This window comes from Moschus berezovskii, chromosome 20 (assembly GCF_049115385.1).
Source record: "Moschus berezovskii isolate FMDL1 chromosome 20, NW_MosBer_1.0, whole genome shotgun sequence".
NCBI lineage: Eukaryota > Metazoa > Chordata > Mammalia > Artiodactyla > Moschidae > Moschus > Moschus berezovskii.
This window is the reverse complement of record NC_142479.1, coordinates 58,847,105-58,874,768: the sequence shown is the minus strand read 5'-3', so window position 1 is coordinate 58,874,768 and position 27,664 is coordinate 58,847,105. Positions and strand designations below refer to the sequence as shown.

Sequence of the window (27,664 nt, the reverse complement as noted above, 5' to 3'; positions counted from 1 at the left end):
CAGTCCCATCACTTCATGGCAAATAGGAGGGGAAATAGTGGAAACAGTGACAGATTTTATACTCTTGGGCTCCATGGATGGTGCCTGCATCCATGCAATTAAAAGATGCTTGCTCCTTAGAAGAAAAGCTATGACAAACCTAGACAGCATATTAAAAAGCAGAGACATCACTTTGCTGATAAAGGTCCATATAGTCAAAGCTATGGTTTTTCCAGTAGTCATGTATAGATATGAGAGTTGGACCATAAAGAAGGCTGAGTGCTGAAGAATTGATGCTTTTCAACTATGGTACTGGAGAAAACTCTTGAGAGTCCCTTGGACAACAAGGAGATCAAATCAGTCAATCCTAAAGGAAATCAACTCTGAATATTCACTGAAAGGAACTGATGCTGAAGTTCCAGTACTTTGGCCACATGATGCAAAAAGCCAACTCATTGGAAGAGACCTTGATGCTGGGAAAGATTGAGGGCAGGAGGAGAAGGAGCGACAGAGGATGAAATGGTTGAATGGTATCACCATCCAAGAGTTTGAGCAAACTCTTAGAGATAGTGCAGGACGGGGAAGCCTGGCGTGCTGCAGTTCATGGGGTCACAAACAGTTGGACACAACTTGGAGACTGAACAACAAGGGGGAAAAGTCCACTATTTAGGAGTGTTCTCCCTTTCCAAGCGAGTTGGGATAAAATGACACCTTTCTCCTAAGTATCCAGGATTCACCTTGTTGCAGGTACCACCTGGCCACTGTAGATGAGCCCTGAGACCAGTGCTTCACCTGCCAATCAGTTTTAAAGCACGGTGTAACTGGCTCTGTGTTCCCAAGTCCAAGTGGTAAATGTTTTCTTAATATCAGGCCATTTCTACTGTTAAACTTGTGGCAGAATATTGGCTTTCCCCTTGGCCATGAAATTCTGGCAAGTCCTTCAAGGAAGGAGATGCATTTTCTAACAGAGGGGGAAAGATGTGGAAGGAATCTTTCCTTTCTTAATCCAGGCAGGAAAAGGGAGATGTCAGGCCTGGTTTAGAAATAAGATTGTCTGTCTTTATGCTGCATTTCTTTCCTGTAGCAGTGGATAATTTGGCTCTGGCAGGACAAAGGTGAGTTCAGTTATTTGACCTATAGAAATTCTGCAAGAAGTTTTGCTATTTTTCAGTATTTAAAATGTCAGTTGAGGGCTTCCCTGGCAGTTCAGTAGTAAAGAATCCACCTGCCAGTACAGGGGCCATGGGTTTGATCCCTGATCGGGGAAGACCCCACGTGCCATGGAGCAGCTAAGACGGTGCACCACAACTGTTGGGCCTTTGCCCTAGAGCCCAGGAACCCTTGAGCCCTAGAGCCCATGCTCTGCAACAATAGAAGCCCCCGCAATGAGAAGCCTGCACACCACTGCTAGAGAGTGTCCCCCGCTCGCTGCAACTAGAGAAAGCCAGCACAGCAATGAAGACCCAGCACAACCAAAAATAAACAAATAAGTAAAGTTATTTTTCAAAAGTGATGATGAAACCATTGGAAGGGAAACCATATGCAAAGGGAGGAAGGGACGGAGGAAGAGATGAGAAGAGAAGAGAAATAAATCAGGGTCCATACTTCATGTAGGGCTTCCCAGGTGGCACTAGTGGTAAAGAACCCACCTGCCAATGCAGGAGATGCGGGTTCCATCCCTGGGTTGAGAAGGTCCCCTGGAGAAGGGCACAGCAACCCACTCTAGTATTCTTGCCTGGAGAATCCCATGGATAGAAAAGCCTAGTGGGCTACAGTCCATAGGATCGAAAAGAGTCAGATACGACTGAAGTCACTTAGCATGCATATTTCATATCGTGGTGGTGGTTTAGTCACTAAGTTGTGTCTCACTCTTGCAACCCCATGGACTGTAGCCCGCCAGGTTCCTCTGTCCATAGGATTTTCCAGGCAAGAATAGTGGAGTGGGGTGCCATTTTCTTCTCCAGGGGAACTTCCAGACCCAGGGATTGAATCTAGGTCTCCTGGGCTGAAAGCAGATTCTTTACCAACTGAGCCACCAGGAAGCCCTTCATATCATATATAAAGTTAATTCCAAATGGATTATAGATCTATATTTAAAACTCTAAAACTTTTAGGAAAAAAATAGGAGAGAGCCTTTGTTACCTTGTGTTATGAAAAGTGTCCTTAGAGACACCAAAAGTACTATGCAAAAATAAATAAAAATTTAAAAGCCAGATAAAGATAAATATCATATGAATATCGCTCATGTATAGAATCTTTAAAGAAAATGACACAAATGAACTTATATACAAAACAGAAACAGACCCACAGACATAGAAAACAAACTTATGGCTACCAAAGGGGAAGCGGAGGAGGGATAAATTAGGAGTTTGAAATTAATATATACACACTACTACATATGAAGTAGATAATCAGCAAGTACCTACTATATACAGGGAACTATATGCAGTATTTTGTAATGACCTATATGGGAAAAGAATCTGGAAAAAGTGATTCATATACCTGAATTACTTTGTACACCTGAAACTGACAGCATTGTACATCAACTGTACCTCAAAAAAACACAAAAAATCCATTGACATGCCCATAGAACACAATAGCCTTGGGTTTTGTTCGGTCCTAATACTGGAAGAGAAATATTTTGGTACTAAATTTTGCTTTAAAAAATTGAACAATTCTTTGGTTGTTTTATTTATGTATTTTTGCATTTGGGAACAGATAGTTCCCTCCAAAACAGAAAGGGAATTTAGCTAACATTAAATGCTGGATGCTGAGGGATTCAAAAGAAAATACATGGTCTTTATCCTCAGGATTTCCTGCTGATCATCAGGAGAAACAGGCTCCAAAAATTAAACAACTAAATACAATAGTGGAAAAGTTGCATAATTCAAGTCACGTATATATACAGGAGCAATTAATAGGGCTTGGGGAAGAATATACCCTGGGTCAGGGTAGAAATGACAGGGATGAGATGCCCTATGAGCTGGTTCTTAGCAGATAAGCAGGGTTTGCCAAGACAGTGTGCTGCGAAAGGTATTCCAAGTGGAAGGAACAGCATGTGCTAAAGCTCTCATGTGTGAAAATTCTTGTCCTGTAGCTGGGAATCTACAGAATTCTTACCCTGTAGCTTGGAATCTGACCCAAGGGGATACAGAGTAATGGAGGTGAGCATGAGGAGAATGAAGAGAATAAGAACAAAGGGAGGGATAAATTAGGCGTTTGGGGATTAACAGATATACACTGCTGTATATAAAATAAGTAAGGACCTGTTGTATAGCACAGGGAACCATATTCAATATCTTGTAATAACCTATAATGGAAAAGAATCTAAAGAATATATGTGTGTGTGTGTGTGTGTGTACCTGAATCACTTTGCTATATACCTGAAACTAACACAACATTGTAAATTAACCGTACTTCAGTTTTTAAAAAAGGGAGGCTGAGAACAGAAAGAGAAGTAAAAATACAGTGTACTAGGTACTTCCTATCTCTAAAAGGCAGTTTTGGGGTAAGTACTTGACAAAATGCCTCTGTTGTTTGAATTTATTAAGGCAGCAGCTAATATTCTTGACCTGGCATTTGGGGCAAAGAGAGGAAGAAATGATGCTTGGGTGTCTTTACGCCTGATAAGAGGTATTGGTGAACACTGAGAGATGGACGTCTGTATTGCATGTCCCTCATAATAGGAATTCCAAGCATAAAGTTATCAGAGCTAGTTGTAGACCTAAGCCAAAGAAACATTTTTGTTGTTACTCTGCAGGCTTGTCTAAGACGACAGGAATACAAAAAAGACCCAAATGAGAAGAAACGAGATCAATTCTGGGGGCAAGAGACAAATTTTGAGAGATCCCGGTTTTCAAGCGGGTCATCTTCCAAACAGGTACTTAGGACTCTGGGAGACACTTTTTTTGCTGCAGAGGGTGTGTGTGTGTCTGTGTGTGTCTGTGTGTGTGATGTTTAAGAACTTCAAAGGGTAGGGCAGGGAGAGACAGTGGCAGAAGCTCTCCTCCTGGGTACCACCCCCACCATGCCTGCTCCTCCTCTGCTGTGTGACTGACCCTCTTTACCCTGTTGAGTCTCATTCTTCTTTCCTATATATAAAGGGTCCAGTGGAGAGGTAGCATCCAAATCAGAAATGCTGCGGCCATTTAAGAGTTGGAAGCACTGGGCCTTCTAAAGTGCAGTATCACAATATATATCTATATACCTATATCTATGCCTACTTGATCTGTCTATATAGAGACATATATATATATATATATATGCAGGCTTATGATCTTATCCATTGCATTGCTTAGTATAGATTTTATTTCAAATAGAGTAAAATGCAGTAATAATTGCATCATGTAATAACTAGAAATTGTTCAAATATTTTTGTCTGGATGATACTAATAAATAATAAGACCAATATAGGAACTTCCCTGGTAGTCCAGTGGTAAAGAATCCACTTGCCAAAGCAGGGGACGTGGGTTCGATCCCTGGTGTGGAAAGACTCCACATGCCTCAGGGCAATGAAACCTGTGTGCCAGAACTCCCAGCCCTCGTGCTGCAACTACTGGAGCCTGAGCACCTAGAGCTTATGCTCCACAAAAGAACCCACCACAGTGAGAAGCCTGTGTGCTGCAACGAAGACCCAGTGCAGCCAAAAATAAATATAAATAAATAAAATTTAAAAAGTAAGATCAGGAATCTGCCTGCAAAGCAGGAGACCCAGGTCCAATCCCTAGGTGGGGACGATCCCCTGGAGAAGGAAATGTCAACCCACTCCAGTATTCTTGCCTGGAAAATCACATAGACAGAGGAGCCTGGTGGGCTATAGTCCATGGGGTTGCAAAGAGTCGGACATGACTTAGCCACTAGACTACTCCAACATAATATCAATATGAAAATGATAACAACAGTAGTAATAGTTACCATCACTTGAGTGATTACAGTGTGCCAGTACCATGCTAGGAGCTTTTTACCTATTCATTTATTTAATTCTCATAAATCTCTTTGCAGTTTATAGATGAGAAAATTAAGCCTTAGAAAAATTAAGAAAGTTTACCTAAGATTTCACAGCCAGTATGCCCTGGTGGCTCAAACACTAAAGAATCCACCCGCAATGTGGGTCTGACCCCTGGGTCAGGAAGATCCCCCATATCTTCAGGTCAGGAAGATCTTTCTTCCCCTGGAAAAGGAAATGGCAACCCACTCCACTATCTTTGCCTGGAGAATTCCATGGAGCCTGATGAGCTAGTCTATAGGGTCACAAATAGTCAGACACAACTGAGCGACTAACATACACACACAAACACACACACAGATTCCTTTCCAGGCAGTCTGACCCCTGAGAGGATGGCTCTGAACCTCTGAGCTGTATGATCATTTTTCATGTTTAAGGTCTTATCTGTGTAAGGTTTTACTTATCCTATGTAAGCACTGAATACCGCAGGCTGCATTCAATACTGGTTGTTAGTATGGAGAATTGATTTAAGATGAGTAATATGCCTTTTATGAATTCTTATTTAATATTTTATGCCTAAAATATACTCTGGAGGATGGACTCTCTTTTCTATCAGTGGTGTGGATCCCTGAGATAGATCCTGGATACCTGATATCAATCAAGTTCTTGTTGGGATTTCTTCTCTAATCTAGGACAGTCACATAGCAGTTATTTAATGTTCAAAGGACACCTTAAAAACATCAGTGATTGATGATTATGGATATATCCCTGGGAGAGACCTATACTCCCTATTAAGGAACATAAAATTGCACAATAAAACGTTCCACCTAAAGCCTGAAGGTGAAGGAAACTACCTCACAACGTTGGCAGCTCTGAGAACACGCTGCCTGCATCTTTTCCTGTTTGTTGTTATTGTTTAGTCGTTAAGTTGTGTCTGACTCTTTCGTGACCCCATGGACGGTAGCCCACCAGGCTCCTCTGTCCAAGGGATTTCCCAGGCAAGAATGCTGGTGTAGGTTGCCATTTCCTACTCCAGGGGATCTTCCCGACCTGGGATCAAACCCACGTCTCCTGCATTGGCAGGCCCATTCTTTTCCACTGAGCCACGGGGGAAGCCCATCTTTTCCTATTAGTCAAGGACTAAATAAAATGCCTGCTGCTGATTAAACTTATGGAGTGAGATTAATCCAAAACTTAAATCTAGTTTGGCTAGAACAACACATTTTTAGCATTAAGATAAATTCTCCCAGTTTTGCACTTAGAAACAAAAATCAAGGACAGATGAAAAAAAAAGTAACGTAATTTCAGTCAAACAGTAGCATGTAGCAATCTTCCTAGACTGGAATTACTAAACAAATAGGCAGCTGGGTTCTTCTTCTATTTTCATGCAAAGTCTCACGTGCAGAGTCTTGGCCATTTTGCACGGCAACACTCATGCATTTGGGATATTCTAGGACTTGAAGTTTCATGCTGTAAAAATTACTCATTCTTTAAGGCAGGCATTCCCAACCTCCGGGATCTAGTTCCTGATGATCTGAGGTGGAGTTGATGTAATAATAATAGAAATCAGTGCACAATAAATGTAATGTGCTTGAATCATCCTGAAACCATCCCCCCACCCCCGATTTGTGGAAAAATTGTCTTCCACGAAACTGGTCCCTGGTGCCAAAAAGATTGGGGACTGCTGCTTTAAGACAGCATTGCAAAATACTCAGACCGCATCTAAAAAAGGACACAGTTGTACATATAAAAGTAATTATGAAATAAAGACAAAAATATGTGGTGAAATACATAAAACTGGCAATTTCTAAAGCCCAAGGATAGGAATTTTCATTTTGGCTTTGTGTCACGGCACCTCAGTATGTCAGAGAACTCAAAACATGACTGAATAGTCCCAATTTTTTCCAGATGATGCTGTCCCAAGGGCTTGGGTATTGATTCTACAAGTGCTAGGACTGCCCTGATGGCTCAGACAGTAAAGAATCTGCCTGCATTCCAGGAGACCCAGGTTCTATCCCTGGGTTGGGAGGATCTCCTGGAGAAGGCAATGGCTACCCACTGCAGCAGTATTCTTGCTTGGAGAATTTCATGGACAGAGGAGCCTGATGGGCAATAGTCCATGGGGTTGCCAAGAGTCAGACACAACGTGACATTTTCAGTTTTCACTGTTGTACCAAGTGCCTTCCAGGCTGTACCTTCTCTATCAGGAAGAGTGACAAAACACTGCTACATTTAAAATGGATAATCAGCAAGGACCTACTGTAAAGCACATGGAATTCTGCTCAACATTGTGTGGCAGCCTGAATAGGAGGGGAGTTTAGAAATGAACGTGGAACAACAGACTGGTTCCAAATAGGAAAAGGAGTATGTCAAAGCTGTATATTGTCACCCTACTTATTTAACTTATATGCAGAGTACATCATGAGGAACGCTAGGCTGAAGGAAGCACAAGCTGGAATCAAGATTGCCAGGAGAAATATCAATAACCTCAGATATGCAGATGACATCACCCTTATGGCAGAAAGTGAAGAAGAACTAAAGTGATAAAAGTAAAAGAGGAGAGTGAAAAAGTTGGCTTAACGCTCAACATTCAGAAAACTAAGATCATGGCATCCAGTCCCATCACTTCATGGGAAATAGATGGGGAAACAAGTGGCTGACTTTATTTTTCTGGGCTCCAAAATCACTCCAGATGGTGATTGCAGCCATGAAATTAAAAGACGCTTACTCCTTAGAAGGAAAGTTATGACCAACCTAGACGGCATATTAAAAAGCAGAGACATTACTTTACCAACAAAGGTCCGTCTAGTCAAAGCTGTGGTTTTTCTAGTAGTCATATATGGTTGTGAGAGTTGAACCATAAAGAAAGCTGAGCACCGAAGAATTGATGCTTTTGAACTGTGGTGTTGGAGAAGACTCTTGAGAGTCCCTTGGACTGCGAGGAGATTCAAGCAGTCCATCCTAAAGGAGATCAGTCCTGGGTGTTCATTGGAAGGACTGATGCTGAAGCTGAAACTCCAATACTTTGGCCACCTGATGTGAAGAGCTGACTCATTTGAAAAGACCCTAATGCTGGGAAAGATTGAAGGCAGGAGGAGAAGGGGATGACAGAGGATAAGAGGATTGGATGGCATCACTGACTCGATGGACATGGGTTCGGGTGGACTCCGGGAGTTGGTGATGGACAGGGAAGTCTGGCATGCTGCAGTTCATGGGGTCGCAAAGATTTGGACATGAGTGAGCAACTGAATTAAACTGAACTTGGAAGGGAATGGATACATGTATATGTATAACAATGTGTATAACGGTCCCTTCGCTGTTCATCTGAAACTATCACATTGTTTGTTAATTGGCTATACCCCAATACAAAATAAAAAGTATTTTTTTAAGAGCAGAAAAATAATAGTGGTTAACCCAATTAATATTTCTTACAAACCTATAAAATTATATCCATTTTTATTGAATTTATCCATATTATAAATAATGAGGGCAGTCATAACCCTGTTTATTAATAACCTAAGGACTTATGTGAAGAAGGAAATAGCAACCCATGCCAGTATTTCTTGCCTGGAGAATTCCACAGACAGAGGAGCCTGGCAGACTACAGTCCGTGGGGTCACAAAGAGTTGGACACGACTGAGCACGCACACACATAAGGACTTAAGTACCAAAATAGATTCTCTAAGTCAGTAATCACAACACATTGGATTGGCAATAAATGTGGGAACATTTTATCCTACAAAGTAGTATTTAGTTAAAGGAAAATTAAAGGGTTGATGTACAAGGTTAAAAAAAAAGAGTGACAAAATTCGAGTTTTCCACAGTGAATTTCACCTCTGCTTCACTCCCTGTATTACAGCCATTCCTTCGGGGATCCTGGAGGGGTTTGCCTCTGGATACAAGAGTGCAGGCAGGGCAAGGTGAGGGGAGATGTAACTCAAGGCATCCTTCTCAACAGCCATCTGGCTTGTGTGCTTTTAATGCTGATCACTCCTCACTCCATCTTTTGACTTCTGCCTGGTACACGTGAAGCCAGAGAACCCTTCCGTTAGCAGTCCCCAACCTTTTTGGCACCAGGGACCAGTTTTGTGGAAGACAATTTTTCCAAGGACTCGGGAGAAAGGAATGGTTCGGGGGGATGAGTCAAGCATATTACATTTATTATGTACTTTATTTCTATTATTATTACATTATGATGTATAATGAAATAATTATACAACTCACCATAATGCAGAATCAGTGGGATTTACTATGGCCTCTGTGCAGTCAAACCTCTCTGCTAATAATAATCTGTATTTGCAGCCTTTCCCCAGCACTAGCTAGCATCACCACCTCAGCTCCACCTCAGACCATCAGGCATTAGATTCTGATCAGGAGCTTACAACCTCCTGCTGCTGCTGCTAAGTTGCTTCAGTCGTGTCCAACTCTGTGCGACCCTATGGACAGCAGCCCACCAGGCTCCTCTGTCCCTGGGATTCTCCAGGCAAGAATACTGGAGTGGGTTGCCATTTCCCTCTCCAATGCATGCATGTATGCTAAGTCGCTTCCATCATGTCCAACTCTGTGCGTCCCTATGGACAGCAGTCCACCAGGCTGCTCTGTCCCTGGGATTCTCCAGGCAAGAATACTGGAGTGGGTTGCCATTTCCTTCTCCACACAACCTATGTATGCACCCGCATGTGCATTTCACTGTAGGGTTCACACTCCCATGAGAGTCTAATGTCACTGCTGATCTGACAGGAGGCGGAGCTCAGGAGGTCATGCAAGCCCAGGGGGAGCGGCTGTAAATACAGATGAAGCTGGCTTCCCTGATGGCTCAGTGGTAAAGAATCTGCCTGCCAATGCAGGAGATGCGGTTCAATCCCTCATCCGGGAAGATTCCACATGCTGCAAAGCAACTAAGCCCATGCACCACAGCTATTGAGCCTGAGCTCTAGAGCCCCCGGAGCGGCAGCTAGTAGTACACATGCCTAGAGCCTGTTATCTGCAAGAAGAGAAGCCACCACAACGAGAAGCCCGTACACTGCAACGAAGAGTGGCCCCCACTTGCTGCAACTGGAGAAAAGCCCGAGGAGCAACGAAGACCCAGCACAGCCATAAATAAAGAAATAAATAATTTTTAAAGAATATAACAAATAGATTTTAAAAAGAAAAAGAGTGTAACAAATATTTTTAAAAGAGAAGAAAAGCAAAGAAAGGGCCAGGAGAAAGACATAGTCCAATGAAATAGCGAAGCCCAATCCAAGCCTCTTCCTTAGGAAAACACTCCCCTGAGTAATATCTTTGTGTCGGTGGCTATGGCTGAAAACTTGAGGGGAGGTTCCACCTCTGATTGGAGAAGGTAAGTTCATTCCCCGATTCAGTGGGTTGTGTGAGAGTGGATGGCTTAATCCATGGAAATTTTTCCAACTGTACAATCATGAGGTAAGGCATGCCACCACCTCATTTTGACACTTGTATTACAATTTCCATTACTCGATCATTCCTTAACCCAGCTCAGGCCATCACAATGCTGATGCTTCTGGAATAAGTGAGGTATTTGCCATTAAGTAATAACTCCAGTATCAAGAAATCATTTCCAAGCACCTGCCTGGGGTGTGGGCAGATCCCCAAATACACAGCTAACGTGGTAGCCCTTCCCTTATGGCCCAACCTCCTTACTCCTGAGGCTTTAACCACTGGTTATGCAGAGAAGGTGTTCAATCTAAATCCAAGATAAAGCAATCATCGCCAAGCCTGTGCTGAGGTGGTCTTTAAAGCAGCACCTTCTGGAAAAGGGAAACCTTCTACACTGTTGGTGGGAATGGAAGTTGGTGTAGCCACTACGGAAAACAGTATTTAGGTTCCCAAGAAAACTAAAAATAGAATAACCATATGATCCAGCAGTCCCAGTCCTGGGCATTTATCCAGACAAAATTGTAATTCAAAAATACACATGCACGCCTATGCTCATAGCAGCACTATTCACAATAGCCACGCTATGGAAATAACCTACATATCCATCGACAAATGAATGGATAAAAATGATGTGGTACAGATATACGATGGAATACTACTCAGCCATTAAGAGAATAAAATAATGCCATTTGCAGCAACATGGGTACAATTAGAGACTATCATACTAAATAAATTGTCAGAAAGAGAAAGACAAATGCCATATGATATCGTTTACATGTGGAACCTAAAATATGACACAAATGAATTTACCTATGAAACAGAAACAGACTCACGTACATAAAGAACAGACTTGTGGTTGCCAATGGGAAGAGGTTTGGGGGAGGGATGGAGTGGAAGGTTGGGATTAGCAGATGTAAGCCATTATAAATAGAATGGATAAACAACAAGGTCCTGCTGTATAAAACAGCAAACTATATTCAATATACTGTGATAAACCATAACGGAAAAGAATATAAAAGAGAATGTCTGTATGTGTATAACTGAATCGCTTTGCTGTGCAGCCGAAATTAATGCAACATTGTAAATCAATTACACTTCAATTTTTAAAAATTGCCAAAAAAAAAAATAAATAAAGTGGCTCCTCCTAAATACATTTAAGTTAGTGACGTGACACAGTACAAAGAACACTTACCATCGAGGGCCAGCTCTGCCCCTCGTTACAGCGCAAATTCAGACAAAGCACTTTACTTCTAAGTACTTCAATTTCCCATCAAGGAGATTCTTATTATTATACTATTATCTCATGGGATCACTGTAGGAATGAGGGAGCCTCTCAAGTGTCATACGAACATTAGATTCATTATAAATTGCCTTGGTGTCCAGCTATTTCTGCAAACGATGCTCCAACACTTGTCTATGGAGGAGCAGCTCCTAAGGCTTCTAGAGTGCCTTCTTTCCCCTCAGCCTGGTCCCAGGCCACATGTCTAAAAGCCAACCTAATGTAACAACTTAATTTTAGACCCTTTGCAAAGTTACCTACAACCTTCTGAGCTGTTTAATCAAATTAGAATTTAACGGGGAAATAAACAGCAGCTCCGCAGAACCAAAGGGACCTTGGATGATTTAGTAGATTAAAAGGCAAAGCAGGGACTTCTGTGGTGGTCCAGTGGTTAAGACTGTGTTTCCAATGCATGGGGTGTAGGTTCAGTCCCTGGGAGCGGAGCTAAGATTCCACATTTCTTGCCACCAAAAAGCCAAGCCGTAAAACAGAAACAATATTGTAACAAATTCAATAAAGACTTTTAAAATGATTCACATCAAAAAAAAAAAAAAAAGAATATAAAAAGCAAAGCAGTCTCTCAGTATAAACAGGAAACAGTGTCCCCGGGACACTGATGGCCCAAAGGAGCCTGCTGTGATGACAGGGACACCAGGATATTTTGCCCTCTCAAGACTTCACAGAGAAGGGTCAGGAGCCCCAACTTCCCCACAGAAAATGGTGAAACTTATTGGGGGACAGGAACCTTCAATGAAGAAAGTCATCATGGACCCTTCTCGTCTTCCAAGACCCTGCATCCATACCAGATGGGAATTTCCAAAAGCACAGATGTCAAGGATTGAGGAGGCACACAATTCAGTATTTACAGTTTCGGCAAAGAAGGTGACCAGCCCTCAGTTTTTCAAGAGCACTCTTTGCTAACAGGAATAGGATTATCGTCCTCCCACCATCAGCAACTGAGCAGCTCGATGTCTAGATCCCACGTCACAAGGACCCAACGTGACATTGGAAGGAGGCAGTGAACCTGGCACCAGCAGCAGCTGGCTCTGCCCCAGGCCTGGCTCAGCGGGATGTTTACCTCCGCAAGATCACCTGAACCTTCCAGAAGGCAAGGTAAACTCAAGTGTGGAGGCGGCTCCCCAACACAAACATTTTTCATTGTTTTGTTCATGATCATCCACACAAACTTGAGAGGTTGAAACGAAAAGTAAAGCCTCTGAGTAATCTGCAGTGGCTTAAAAAGTCAGAATGTGTGTTCATACATGAAGGCAGGAAAAACATAAAACTGTGCTGTTTAATACAGTGGACATAAACCACGTGAGACTGTATAAATTAATTAAAATAAAATTGTAAATGCAGTTCCAGGCTCAGTAGCCACTTGTGGTCCAGGGCTGCCATATAGGATATTAACATCGTTGCAGAAATCCTATGGAACAGCACTGCTCCAGATTATGTTGTTGTTTAGTTGCTAAATTGTGTCTGACCCCATGGACTATAGCCTACCCGGCTCCTCTGTCTGTGGGATTTCCAGGCAAAAACACTGGAGTGGGTTCCCGTTTCCTTCTCCAGGGGATCTTCCTAATACAAGGTTCGAACCTGCGTCTCCTGCATTGCAGGCGGCTTCTTTACCACTGAACCACTAGGAAAGTGCTCCAGATTACAGTCAAGTCCAAAAGACAAGACAAGATCTCATGGGCCAGGAAGGGGTTTTGTTTCCCAGATATCGGCCCTGCATAATCCAAACTACAGTGCTTTGCCCATGACAGCTCCTTGCAAACGTTTGCTCTCTGATGATGGGTCGGCTGGCTTGCTTTGCATTTGGGTTTTCCTGCGACCTGGGTATATTTGCATGCCTCCTTTCACTACCTTTCTCTTCAGCCTCTCCTGCCTGTGAAAACCTTGAGCCTCTCCTCTTTCAAACGACTCTCAGGGAGTTGTTTGTTCTCCCATTAATCTGTCAGTGTCAACCTACCAACACCCTTGGTGGTGTCACGGAAGCAGCCAGCTTAGCACATGGCATATGTGTTCTGTGACTCATTCTTTTGATTTTCTCTAACTTCTACTTGTGTGTTGCCAGACTCCCCATGGGCTGGGCCTCCCATCCTTCTGGCCCTGGGGGCTATGTGTGGCTGAGGCGGGACAAACACACACACACACAACCCCCCTCACGCTGGGAGGCTGTGAGTCATCCCTAACACCTGGCCAGGTGTTGTCTCCGCCGCCCCCTTGACTCTAGCACAGATTCTGCGCCCTCAAGGTGCCCCTGAGTGACAACAAACCTCCGCCCCGCATCTCGAACCCGACATGGACGTCAGGGAGATGGAATGTGCAGCCCACAGTTTGCCGGGCGCACACCTGTGAGAATCTTCACTTGAGTTTGTTTTGCCTGAACTTCTTTCTGCCCAGAATTCTGGAGATCCTCAGACTCCTCCTCCCTCTCCTTCTTACATTTGACAGCTGTCGGACACCAGAGCTGGACTGTCTTACCTCCCTCTGTCTTGAGATCTGTCCACCAGCGCCTCCCTTTACACAGCTCTGTCTTCTTTTTTTCTTTTTGCCTGGATTATTGTAGGAGCCATTTTCCTGGTCATTTCACCTTCACCTCAACCCTTCTGGCCAGTGTCCTAGGCCAGTAAGAATGATCCTTCTAAAAGCAAATTAGATTGTATCGCTCCACTATTAAAAGTTCTTTAGTAGGGACTTCCCTGGTGGTCCAGTGGCTACGACTCTGAGCTCCCAATTCAGGGGCCCAGGTTCCATCCCTGGTCAGGGAACTAGGTCCTACATTCCACAACTAAAGGTCCCTGTGCCACTACTAAGACCTGGTGCAGCCAAATAAATAAATATATTTTTAAAAAGTTCTCTAGTGGTTCCCCACTGTCTTGGGATCAAGTTCAAACACCTTAGCAAAGTGTTTGATGGCCCTCAAGGCCATTGGTGGCCTGACCCTCAACTCTGCAGGCACCTCCTTTGGGAAGAGCTTCCGAGCAGCTACTGGGGGGTCCAGTGGTTTTGTTTTCATTCCTTCACTGTGTCCCCATACCACGCTCCAAGCTCAAGCCCACCTTAGGACACGTGTCTGTCCCCTCCTTAGGCTGGGGGTCACTCAGGAGCAGGCCCGAGTGGTTACTCCATTTCCAGTGCCTACCACATGCTAAGCACTCCATGAATGCTTGAAGACTGACAGTCACAGGACCATTTTAGGAATATGCTCATGTTGAAATCATAGTGATGCAGCCATAACAGCCGGAGCAGGACTCCTCCCCTGAACAAGAGAAGAAAGCGGGTACTGTTACCAAGGTGGTGAGCACTCCCCATCCTGGCTTGAAATCATCCAGAGGAGGGTGGTTTGGTGAGACAGGCAGTGAACAAGGGCCAGTATGGCTCTGAAGATAGAAACTGCCATCAGCCATCTGGAAACAACCTCACTGCTGATGACCAGACTAACCAGCTACAGAGAGCGTTCTTTTCCTGGCTCACCACTCCGCCAAGGGACAGGTGGCAGCTTTAAAGCTCTTGGTGGGTTCCTTTTATCCCAGGTGGGCAAGAACACGGAGACATGAGAAGCTCTCTCCTACTGCACAGAACAGGGAAGTCTTCTTGGTGTTATGGGGCAGCCAGGATGGGAGGGAGGCTTGGGGGAGAGTGTGCTGCTGCTGCTCTGTGTGCTCAGTCGTGTCTGACTCTTTGTGACCCCAAGGACTGTAGCCCACCAGGCTCCTCTGTCCATGGGCTTATCCAGGCAAGAGTACTAGAGTGCCCTTCTCTAGGGGGTCTTCCCAATCCAGGGATGAAACCCAAATCTCCCACACTGGCAGGCAGATTCTTTACTGCTGAGCCACCTGGGAAGCCCCTTGGGGGAGAATGGATACTAGTATATGTATGGCTGAGTCCCTTTGCTGTGGATCTGAAACTATCATAACGCTGTTAATCGGCTATATTCCAATACAAGATTAAAAAGTTAAAAAAAAAACCAACTCACGACTGAGCAGAATCTTTGGAGTTGACCTCTGGACATGAGTCCATCATTGCCTCAGACTGCTGGCTTTTCAGATGAAAGCATCTTTCTTTCCTACTCACACACACACACACACACACAAATACACAGAAGACATAAGCAGTTCTCCATGGACAGAGGAAACTCTGAACAGCCCAAAGTTGACCCAGGACTCACTTGTATTTTATAAGAGGTCATCTTGGTGTGATTGAACGTTCCACCAGGTAGCTCACCAGGCTGAGCCAGAGGTTTTCTTTGTGATCAGTTCAGTTCAGTTCAATCACTCAGTCGTCTCTGACTCTTTGCAACCCAATAGACTGTAGCATGCCAGGCTTCCCTGTCCATCACTAACTCCCGAAGCTTACTCAAACTCATGTCCATCGAGTCAGTGATGCCATCCAACCATCTCATCCTCTGTCGTCCCTTTCTCCTCCTGCCCTCAATCTTTCCCAGCATCAGGGTCTTTTCCAATGAGTCAGTTTTTCTCATCAGGTAGCCAAGGTATTGGAGTTTCAGCTTTAGCATCAGTCCTTCCAATAAATATTCAGGACTGATTTCCTTTAGGATGGATTGGTTGGATCTCCTTGCAGTCCAAGGGACTCTCAAGTCTTCTCCAACACCACAACTCAAAAGCATCAATTCTTCGGCTCTCAGCTTTCTTCATAGTCTAACTCTCACATCCATACATGACCACTGGAAAAACCATAGCCTTGACTAGACGGACCTTTGTTGACAAAGTAATGTCTCTGCTTTTTAATAAGTTTCTAGGTTGGTCATAACTTTTCTCCCAAAGAGCAAGCATCTCTTAATTTCATGGCTGCAGTCACCATCTGCAGTGATTTCGGAGCCCAAAAAATAAAGTCCATCACTGTTTCCATTGTTTCCCCATCTATTTGCCATGAAGTGATGGGACTGGATGCCATGATCTTCATTTTCTGAATGATGAGTTTTAAGCCAACTTTTTCACTCTCCTCTTTCACTTTCATCAAGAGATTCTTTAGTTCTTCTTCGCTTTCTGCCATAACGGTGGTGTCATCTGCACATCTGAGGTTACTGATATTTCTCCCGACCATCTTGATTCCAGCTTGTGCTTCATTCAGCCTGGCACTTCGCATGATGTACTCTGCATATAAGCTAAATAAGCAGGGTGACAATATACAGCCTTGATATTCTGCTTTCCCGATTTGGAACCAGTCAGTTGTTCCATGTCCAGTTCTAACTGTTGCTTCTTGACCTGCATACAGGTTTCTCAAGAGGCAGGTCTGCTATTCCCGTCTCTAAGAATTTTCCACAGTTTATTGTGATCCACATAGTCAAAGGCTTTGGCATAGTCAATAAAGCAGAAATAGACATTTTTTGGAACTCTCTTGCTTTTTTGATGATCCAATAGATGTTGGCAATTTGATTTCCAGTTCCTTGCCTTTTCTAAATCCAGCTTAAACATCTGGAAGTTCACAGTTCACACACTGTTGAAGCCTGGCTTGGAGAATTTTGAGCCTTACTTTGCTAGTGTGTGAGATGAGTGTAATTGTGCAGTAGTTTGAACATTCTTTGGCATTGCCTTTCTTTGGGATTTGAATGAAAATTGAACTTTCCCAGTCCTGTGGCTGAGTTTTCCAAATTTGCTGGCATATTGAATGCAGCACTTTCACAGCATCATCTTTTAGGATTTGAAAAAGCTCAATTGGAATTCTATCACCTCCACTAGCTTTGTTCATAGTGATGCTTCCTAAAGCCCACTTGACTTCGCACTCCAGGGTGTCTGGCTCTAGGTGAGTGATCACACCATCATGGTTATCTGGATCATGAAAATCTTTTTTATATAGTTCTTCTGTGTATTCTTGCCACCTAGTTCCAAAGAATAGCAAGGAGAGATAGAGAAAGCCTTCCTCAGTGATCAATGCAAAGAAATAGAGGTAAACAACAGAATGGGAAAGACTAGAGATCTCTTCAAGAAAATTAGAGCTACCAAGGGAACATTTCATGCAAAGGTTGTGATCAGATTACAGAATAATTGGAAGACCTGGAGTGCAGGCCCCTCTGTGGACACACCCAGGGCCCACAGACCTTTCAAAGCAGCAATGGTGCAGATGAATAACTGCATCCGGGCAAAACCAGCAGGGCCTCATTTCTTCTTTGTTTCTGTGCCTTGCCTGAGCTCCACTAGGTGATCTTAAAATAGGGCATGGCAGGAAAATGGGGCAACTGTCAGTTTAAATTGCAGCTGCTTCTAGAGCATCGTCCTGCCTTTTCAACAGATAAGCAGGATAGCCTAGAGTCAATCCTTCCACAGGACGACTCTACCACATGGCCAGGTCAGACAAACACCAACTGGTTATCCCCGCTCAGTGAAATCCACATTGCTGAGCCTTGCTGACCTCTGACCCCTAGAGTTCCCCGTGTTAATTGGACTGAGCAGCTCAGAAATTGCATGAGCGAAGATTATAATAAAGTGGCTCTTTTCACATTTTATGTAGTGCTGTGTGTTTCCATTTGCAACCTCTTATTAAAATCCCCTACTTAAAAAAAAAAAGATTCCAACTGCTTTTTAAAACAAAAAACTTGTTAAAAACCTATTAAAATTCAGATATCAAAATTTAAAAATTTTTCAGTTACGAGATGTGATTATTCGGAGGCATACTTGCATTAAGTATAATTTGTAATTACAGCATTTCATCCTAAAACCTCCTTTTGTTTAACTGTTACAGTGCTTTCTTTTTACAGAATTATAAATCACTGGTGTCCAAGACACTGTGTTGGGTGGTATGGGGTGATAGTGATGAATAAACTGTGCCTCGCTCCCGCCCTCGGCTAGTTCATAGTGTTGGTAAAATAAGACATCACACGAATGCCTGCAGGTCAAGATAGTATCTGATGACTGCGATAAGAAGGCAAGGGAAACCTGGGAAACCTTCCCGGAGATGCTGATTTTCAGTTGGCTATTAAGACACGGGCAGGTACTGGCGAGCTGGGATGGGGGGTGGGGAGCCAAGGTAGGGCAGAGGTTACAGGCGGAATGGGGAGCAGGTAAGCTGGCCAGTCTCCCCACAGCACAGGAAATGTGCATTAGAGCACCCCCTGGGGGAGGGGGTGGTGTTGTTCACATCCCCCCCACAGCCCTTCCTCAGGATCAGGACGGAGGAGGGCACCCTTCTTTCTCCCTGATGCTGCTCTCAGACCACCGCTCCCCTGGCTCTGTTGGACACGCTGTCCACTGGGGCTTGTGCTGCTTTATTCCACCATTCCCTCCTGCCGTCATCCTCGTTGTCTCCTGGCCACCCTCCCCTCTTCAGTGAGGACCGGCCGTGGCTCCCTTCCTGTCTACCCCATCTCCTGAACTCTGGTCACAAGCGTGGATCAGCAGTTCCCAACCTTTTTGGCACCAGGGACTGGTTTCATTTTTCCACAGACCAGGGGGCAGGGGATGGTTTGGGGATGATTCAAGCGCATTACATTTATTGTGCACTTTATTTCTAACCTGATGCCACCGCTGATCTGACAGGAGGTACTGGTCTGTGGTCCAGAGGTTGGGGACCCCTGGCCTAGATGAGTTCAGCATCTACCTGGGTGATCCAGCCACACCCTGCCTTCTCGGTTCCCCAAGCATCTTAAAGATCCCCCTCCATTCCTCTCTGCTACCCTCCCCAACGCCACATCCTAGTCGGCATCATCAGATAAAAGTTCTCCATCTCTAAAAATTACTGATCACCACCAGCCTTCCTGCTTTTCTGCTCGACCGCTTCTACTGTGACACTTCTTCCCATGGGGAACCTCTGATTCACTGGTTCCTCTCCCTTTGTCCTCTTATTGCCCCTTCTGGGCTAAATTTCTCTTCCCAAGCAGACTGTGTTCTATGTTTGATCCTCTTAACATTACCTTGCCCTTTGTTTTGTTTCCATACTTCTCTGGCAAAATCCTGCTCATCCATGTCTCTGGGTCGGTCCCCAGGCCACTGCAAACTGCACCACCCTCCTCTCATCACCATTCAGGCATCAACCTCTCCACCTCTGCTCAGGAGCCCGCCTCCTAGCTCTCCCCTCAGGACCCTCCTCACTCCATCCATGGTCCCTTCCATTCCTGCACCTCTCAACCCTGTACCAGAGCCTTCCCATCTGTGTTTAATCATGACCTAAGCTCTCAGGCCTTCCCTGGTGGGTCAGATGGGAAAGAATCTGCCTGGGTTGGATCCCTGGGTCAGGAAGATCCTCTGGAGGAGGAAATGGCAACCCACTCCAATATCCTTGCCTGGGAAATCCCATGAACAAAGGGTTACAGTCCAGGGGGTCACAAAGAGTCAGACTACAACTGAGCAGCTAACACTAAGTTCTCCTGTCTAAAACTTTAAGAAAACAACAGAACAGACCTTCCTTGAGTCCACATCCCCTCCGCTTATTTCTTCTCCCTCACAGTCAAGGTCCTTAGAAGAATCATTTACTCTGATTGACTCCGTTTCCCCACCTCTTACTCACAACACAACCCACTCCAACCTGGCTGCCATGCACGTCGTTCACAGAAATGGCTCTTGGTCAGATGCCTTCCGCGTCTGTGGTGCAGAAGTTCCCCTGTGGTCCTCACTGTGCTCGACCTCTCGGCAGCTCTGAGTCACCTGGCCACTCCATACTCCTTGAAATGCTGTGTCCCTGAGCTTCTATGAAGCCACAGTCTCCGATTCTCTCCTGGCTTCTCCCGCTCCTCCCTTCTCCAGTTCTGGGATTCCTCCAGGCTTGCTTCTCTTCTCACTCGACACCTGGGAGTTAATCCTGGTTTTGTGTCACAGGCTTCTTAGGCAATAACGATGACTTCTTTGCATCTTCTTCTCACAATAATAGTTTCAAATGCATAAAATAAGATGCACTTCCTAGTCACAATATAACCCACTTCACTCTGGCTGCCCACAACAGGCCCAGTGCTAAAGTTCCCAGCCTGGCCCTTCATTCTTTTTTTAACTCCTGGCTGCACCACACAGCATGTGAGATCTTAGTTCACTAACCAGGGATCGAATTCATGCCCCCGCCATAGAAATGTAGAGTCATAACCACTGGACCACCAGGGAAGTCCCTGTCAGCTCTGTAAGGGCAGTCTTTGACTCCTTATTCTCATATTCCCAACATAAGTAGCTATGTTGCCTTTTCCATTGGAGGGTCCCTGCTAGTGTAACTGTATGCTCATCCTAAAGCACCAAGTGTAAGATAAGACATTTCTTTACATTGACTTTACTGAGCTGATCATTGATCTCTCATTGTTACCTGATGATATCATGAAGAGAAAGATTGTTTTTTAATATTTATTTATTTATTTGGCTGTGTCGGGTCTAACTTACTGATCTTTGTAGCGTCATGAGGGATCCTTCATTGTGGCATACATGTTCTCTAGTTGTGGCTCATGGGCTTCCGTAGTTGCAGGGTGCGGGCTTAGTTGCCCTGTGGCCTGTGGGATCTTCCCAGACCAAGGATCGAGCCTGTGTCCCCTGCCTTGGATTCTTAACCACCGGACCACCAAAGAAGTCCTGGCCAAGATCTTTTAATCTGAAGAAATGAATGTCTATGATGAACCATACAATAGAAGACCAGCAGCATTCCCCAAAAGCACCTCATTTATCCCAGCAGCCCTGAAAACACCTGTACTTCTACATCTATAGTGCTGCTCCGTTTCCCTCCAGCATTCTACCAAGAGCTTCTAAACATGCGGAAAAGCTGACAGAACTGTACTGTGAATAGCCACATCCCCACCACCTAGATACTACAGTGTTGACACTTTGCTGTACTTGCTTTATCACGTATCTAGCCCCTTATCCATCCATTGAGCCATCCTGTATTTTGGTGCATTTCAAAGTAAGTTGCAAACATCAGTACTCTACCTAATTCCCCCTGAAAAAAACTTCAGCATAAGATGTTATGGAAAAACCCAAACGAACTTTTTGGCCAACCCAATACATCATTCTGGAGAAGGGAATGGCAACCACTCCAGTATTCTTGCCTGGAAAGTTCCATGGATAGAGGAGACTGGTGGGCTACAGTCCATGGGGTCACAAAGAGTCAGACACAACTGAGCAACTAACACACATACATCATTAGCTAAAGTTGAATATTTGCTTACAGTTTTTGTGATTTGATTTATTCTATTTTTTCCCATTTTTTAAATTTTAGAGGTAAAAGTTACCTGCAGTGACTTATACAAATTTTAAGAGTAGTATTTCATGAGTTTTGATAAATGCTTGTAACTATATAACCTGAACCCCCACTGAGTTTCCATTATCCCATGCCCCTTCCCAGTCAATTCCTGCCCCGTCCATCTCAGAGGCAACCACTATTCTGTGTGTTTTCACCATAAATTAGTTTTGCCTTTTCCCATTTTTTTTTTACTCTTTTCAGTTAAGCTTTTAAGTTATTTCAGACCCTTTTTAGAAATAGGGGAATATAGAGTCTAAACAGACGAGCTAAATAAATGAACCTATTTAATAATTAAAATTACATACAAGTTACAAATTACAGTATTTTCCCAAGATGACAAAGATTCTTTCTAAAAATTAATATGTTGTTGGAGAATATTTGTAGAATCTGGCATGTACATCTGGAAATGTAAATTAATACAGCATTTCTGGAGGACAATTTGGGAACAAAAATTTGTAAATCTTTGTGATACTGTTAATCTAACAGTATAAATTCCCACTTCAGGAATAAAGAAATAACTGACGATGTGCATAAATACATAAGAATATTCATTGTAGCATCATTTACCATAGATAAAGTTGGAAGCAACCTAAATGACCAACAGAAATAATTATGACAGAGCCATACAATGTGAATATATTGTAAAGACAAAGAGAACTGTTAAAAAGAATAAACTTTACTTAGTGGGTTTGTTAGAGTAACATTTGTATTCAGTTCAGTTCAGTCACTCAGTCGTGTCCGACTCTCCGCGACCCCATGAATCACAGCACGCCAGGCCTCCCTGTCCATCACCAAATTCCGGAGTTCACTCAAACTCATGTCCACAGAGTCGGCGATGCCATCCAGCCATCTCATTCTCGGTCGTCCCCTTCTCCTCCCGCCCCCAACCTTTCCCAGCATCAGAGTCTTTTCCAGTGAGTCAACTCGTCGCATGAGGTGGCCAAAGTATTGCAGTTTCAGCTTTAGCATCAGTCCTTCCAAAGAACACCCAGGATTGATCTCCTTTAGAATGGACTGGTTGGATCTCCTTGCAGTCCAAGGGACTCTCAAGAGCCTTCTCCAACACCACAGTTCCAAAGCATCAATTCTTCGGCAATCAGCTTTCTTCACAGTCCAACTCTCACATCCATACATGACCACTGGAAAAACCATTGCCTTGACTAGACGGACCTTTGTTGGCAAAGTAATGTCTCTGATTTTTAATATTATAACTTTCTGATTATAACTTTCCTTCCAAGGAGTAAGCATCTTTTAATTTCCTGACTGCAATCAGCATCTGCAGTGATTTTGGAGCCCCAAAAAATAAAGTCTGACACTGTTTAAACTGTTTCCCCATCTATTTCCCATGAAGTGATGGGACCAGAAGCCATGATCTTTGTTTTCTGAATGTTGAGCTTCAAGCCAACCTTTTCACTCCCCTCTTTCACTTTCATCAAGAGGCTTTTGAGTTCCTCTTCACTTTCTGCCATAAGGGTGGTGTCATCTGCATATCTGAGCTTATTGATGTTTCTCCAGGCAATCTTGATTCCAGCTTGTGCTTCTTCCAGCCCAGCGTTCCTCATGATGTACTCTGCATATAAGTTAAATAAGCAGGGTGACAATATACAACCTTGACGTACTCCTTTTCCTATTTGGAACCAGTCTGTTGTTCCATGTCCAGTTCTAACTGTTGCTTCCTGACCTGCATACAGGTTTCTCAAGAGGCAGGTCAGGTGGTCTGGTATTCCCATCTTTTTAAGAATGTTCCACAGTTTATTGTGATCCACACAGTCAAAGGCTTTGGCATAGTCAATGAAGCAGAAATAGATGTTTTTCTGAAACTCTCTTGCTTTCTCCATGATCCAGCAGATGTTGGCAATTTGATCTCTGGTGCCTCTGCCTTTTCTAAAACCTGCTTGAGCATCTGAAGTTCACGGTTCACATATTGCTGAAGCCTGGCTTGGAGAATTTTGAGCATGACTTTACTAGCATGTGTGATGAATGCAATTGTGCAGTAGTTTGAGCATTCTTTGGCATTGCCTTTCTTTGGGATTGGAACGAAGACTGACCTTTTCCAGTCCTGTGGCCACTGCTGAGTTTTCCAAATTTGTTGGCATACTGAATGCAGCACTTTCACAGCATCATCTTTCAGGATTTGAAACAGCTCAACTGGAATTCCATCACCTCCACTAGCTTTGTTCGTAGTGATGCTCTCTAAGGCCCACTTGACTTCACATTCCAAGATGTCTGGCTCTAGGTCAGTGATCACGCCATAGTGATTATCTTGGTCGTGAAGATCTTTTTTGTACAGTTCTTCTGTGTATTCTTGCCACCTACTAATTACAAAAGAGAAAAATGCACTTTTATATTGGAGAAATCTAGCAGTCATCTCCTTACCCTAGAGACCAAATAGCATTGTTTAGTGCTGAGGTGATATTATAAAGATGGATACCACCACCTATGGAATATTCTTACCCAAAATGATTAACCCGAATGTTATTATGAGAAAGCTTACAAATCCAAAGCACACAAACTTCTATGAGGCTGAGACTTCTCAAACAGTAAAAATCATGAAAAGGCAAAAAGGGCTGAGAACTAAAGAGACATAAGTGTGTGCAATTGGTGTATCTTCATTGGATGGTAGATCGAAACAAACATTTTGGTGACAGTTTGGTTTGAATATGCTTTACATATTAGGTGATGTTATGAAACTATTAAATTCTCTTGGGTAGGATAATAGTATTGTGACTTTGTAGGAGAATGGCGATTTTGATAGGAGATGCATGTTGAAGTATTTAGGGATAAGAGTATCATGAAGTTCAGTCACTTTTAAATTGTTTAGAAAAAGAATATATATATTAATTATATATAGAGAGAGAGAAAGAGAGAAAGCAAATTGGCAAGGTGAAAGGTAATGGATGTTATTTCTATTATTCTTTCAACTTCTCCATAGATTTGAAATTTTTAAAAATAAGGTTGAAAAAAATGTAGAAAGGTATCTATGGAAGCAAGGTATTGTTAAGTGACAATATAAAGTATGGTTCAATTCTATTTCTGTGAAAAGAAACATTTATGCAGATGCATAAACATATGTGTAGGGTAATGTTAGCTGCTATAACAAAGGGACCAAAAATGTGATAACTCAATCAAGACAGAGGTTTATCTCTTGCACCTATGATGGCCCAGGTTGGCTGAACCAGATCAGAAGGCATCTCTCCTCCACTAGGACTCACAGGGATTCAGGCCTGTGATGTTTCTGTTGAACACATGACTTTCAAAGCTGTTGCCTTTCCAGCTGGGGTGCAGGTCCAGAGATGATCTCTGAAGCAGGCTGCACACATCACTTCCACTCCCACCCTATTAGGGAGACTTTCCTCCCGGGGCAACACCCTGTTGCAGGGGAAACTGAGTCATTGAGTCCGAGGTGGGCAGCCACATCCCAGCTGCAGCTCTTATCACTTCAGCAGGGATTTCAGTGGAAAGCTAGCAGACTCCAACTGTCATTAAAAAGGGGTCTGAAACAACACAGACCAAGCGATTTGCAGTTTTTATTCCAAGGTTAATGGAGCTTTGAATGCTTTAAAATTTCTCTCTTTGTCTTTAGTTTTCCATTATGAACATGCATTTTTCTTGCAATAAAGAAAAGACTTACACTTTATGAAAATAAGCCATTGAAGCTACAAAAACATCATTTCACTGGCAAATTGGCTGGATGCTTCATTTTTTTCTCCCTGAAAGAAACATACAAGCTAATCTTAAATACCACAAATACCACATTGAAATGACAGCTTTCAACTCAGAAACCTTCAGTTGGACCCTATTCTCTGATGCATTGATTCTCCATCCTTTGCTTGAATCTCAGAGACCCCCACGATGTGTGGGGGACTGTGCCAGCCAGCTATATCTCTTACCTCTCTTCCCCACGCCCTCTGTTCTGGCCACGTGCCTCACTGAGAATCACACCACGTGGGTCACTCCATCCACACCGTGGCTCCTGTGCTGACTCCAGCCAAAGCCAGTTCCTATCAGCCTTTCATAGCAAATACCACCTAGAAAATACCACCTCCTCCATGAAGCATCCCTTAACGTCTCGTTTTCTTTTTTTCTTTTTTTGCTATGAATGCCTTTGAAATTTAGAACTGGTACCACCCAATTTATCACTTAACTAAACATAGTTTTGCTAGTATGGCTAGTATTGCGCCTCTCCCATTGCAAGGACGGGCTTCCCAGATGGAGCAGTGGCAGAGAATCCACCTGCCAATGCAAGAGACGGAAGAGATGCAGGTTCAATCCCTGGGTTGGGAAGATCCCTGGAGGAGGAAATGGCAACCTACTCCAGTATTCTTGCCTGGGAAATCCCATGCGCTGAAGAGCCTGGCGGTCTATGGAGTTGCAAAGAGCTGGACACGACTGAGCACGCACACACTGTAAGCACCTTATTTGTATGTGAGGGCTGAAGACACAGTAGGTACACATGATGCTTTTCAATTAAGTGTTTTATGACTTATTGTTTCAAGTAGGAGGTCTTTTCATGGATGACCTCCACTTAAGGGCCATCTTTCATGTTCTTCAGATGCTGCTCTCACAGAGGGCGGTCTCAGTGTGCTACAGGACACTATACTGGGGTGTTCACATTTTTTGAATCCAACAATTTCCTGGCCCCATGCCACTTCCTCACTCACTGCCCACCACACAGAACTCCATCTCAGAGAACACTACATTCACTTGTCCCCAAAGCATGAAAATGTATGGTTACCACCCATGTAAACCAACCAGGATTTCTGAAGCACATGAGGGATTCAGTTGGGTTTAAGAAATACTAGCAAGTGTCATTGGAGATGGCAATGGCACCCCACTCCAGTACTCTTGCCTGAAAATCCCATGGATGGAGGAGCCTGGAAGGCTGCAGCCCATGGGGTCACTGAGGGTTGGACACGACTGACCGACTTCACTTTTCACTTTCATGCACTGGAGAAGGAAATGGCAACCCACTCCAGTGTTCTTGCCTGGGGAATCCCAGGGACGGCGGAGCCTGGTGGACTGCCGTCTATGGGGTCGCACAGAGTCGGACACGACTGAAGTGACTTAGCAGCAGCAACAGCAAGTGTCATAAAACAGGTCACGTTTGCCATTTCAGTAGCTTGCAAAGCTTTCACCCAGAGGTCCTTCCCCAGGGGGATGTCTCGTAAACAAGAAGCAGGTTCTACTAAAGTCTCACAATGCCTCTCCTTCAGAGAGCAGCCCCAAAGGTGATCAAAGATTATGAAGACGTTAACCCCTGAGGCCACTGTTGCTCTCAGGCCAGTGTCTCAGACGGGATCATTCCAACTTGCTAGCATGAGAATCAGAGAAAAGCTGGAAGACAGGAGCACATTCTCTATAGCCGTCATTGGTAGAGACAACAGCTCAGGAAATTCATGCATGTGACAGCCCAGCTAACTCCCAAAAGCTTCTCCTGCTGAGCCTGGTGTCGTCCAACCCCACCTGGCAGCCATGTCTTCAGGTGGGAGACACAAACGGCGTGAAGAAGCAGTGGGATTTAGGTGAATGGTACCCGAGTCCAAATCCCACCCCCCAAAATTACCAATCCATTCTTTACTGTTGTTCAAGTTTACAATCTTGGTAAGCAATTTCAACATCGTCCTGCACATGGGAAGCACTTTCCTGCCCTTGGTGGTGATTTAGCTGTTAATTAGTGTCCGACTCTTTTGACCCCATGGACTGTAGCCCAGTGGGGCTCTCCATCGGATTTTCCAGGCAAGAATACTGGAGTGGGTTGCTATTCCCTTCTCCAGGGGATCTTCCCAACCCAGAGATTGCTGCCCTGACAGTTGTTTTTTTCCCCCTAGAAGAGAAAACATTTAGCCAGCTTTATGAGACTGCATAGAACCTGCTAACTTTATATTTCTTGAATTCAT

The 27,664-nt window shown here is 43.9% G+C and overlaps 1 protein-coding gene across 1 annotated transcript in view; it reads left to right on the top strand.

The window, feature by feature from the left end:
* The window catches only part of MARCHF10 (membrane associated ring-CH-type finger 10), a 94,672-nt gene that overhangs the window by 10,268 nt on the left and 56,740 nt on the right, over positions 1-27,664 (top strand). The window contains exon 2 of the mRNA XM_055398787.2: positions 3,740-3,859. Within this exon, the coding sequence (XP_055254762.2) occupies positions 3,740-3,859 (120 nt within the window). The remainder of the gene's footprint in view (positions 1-3,739; positions 3,860-27,664) is intronic.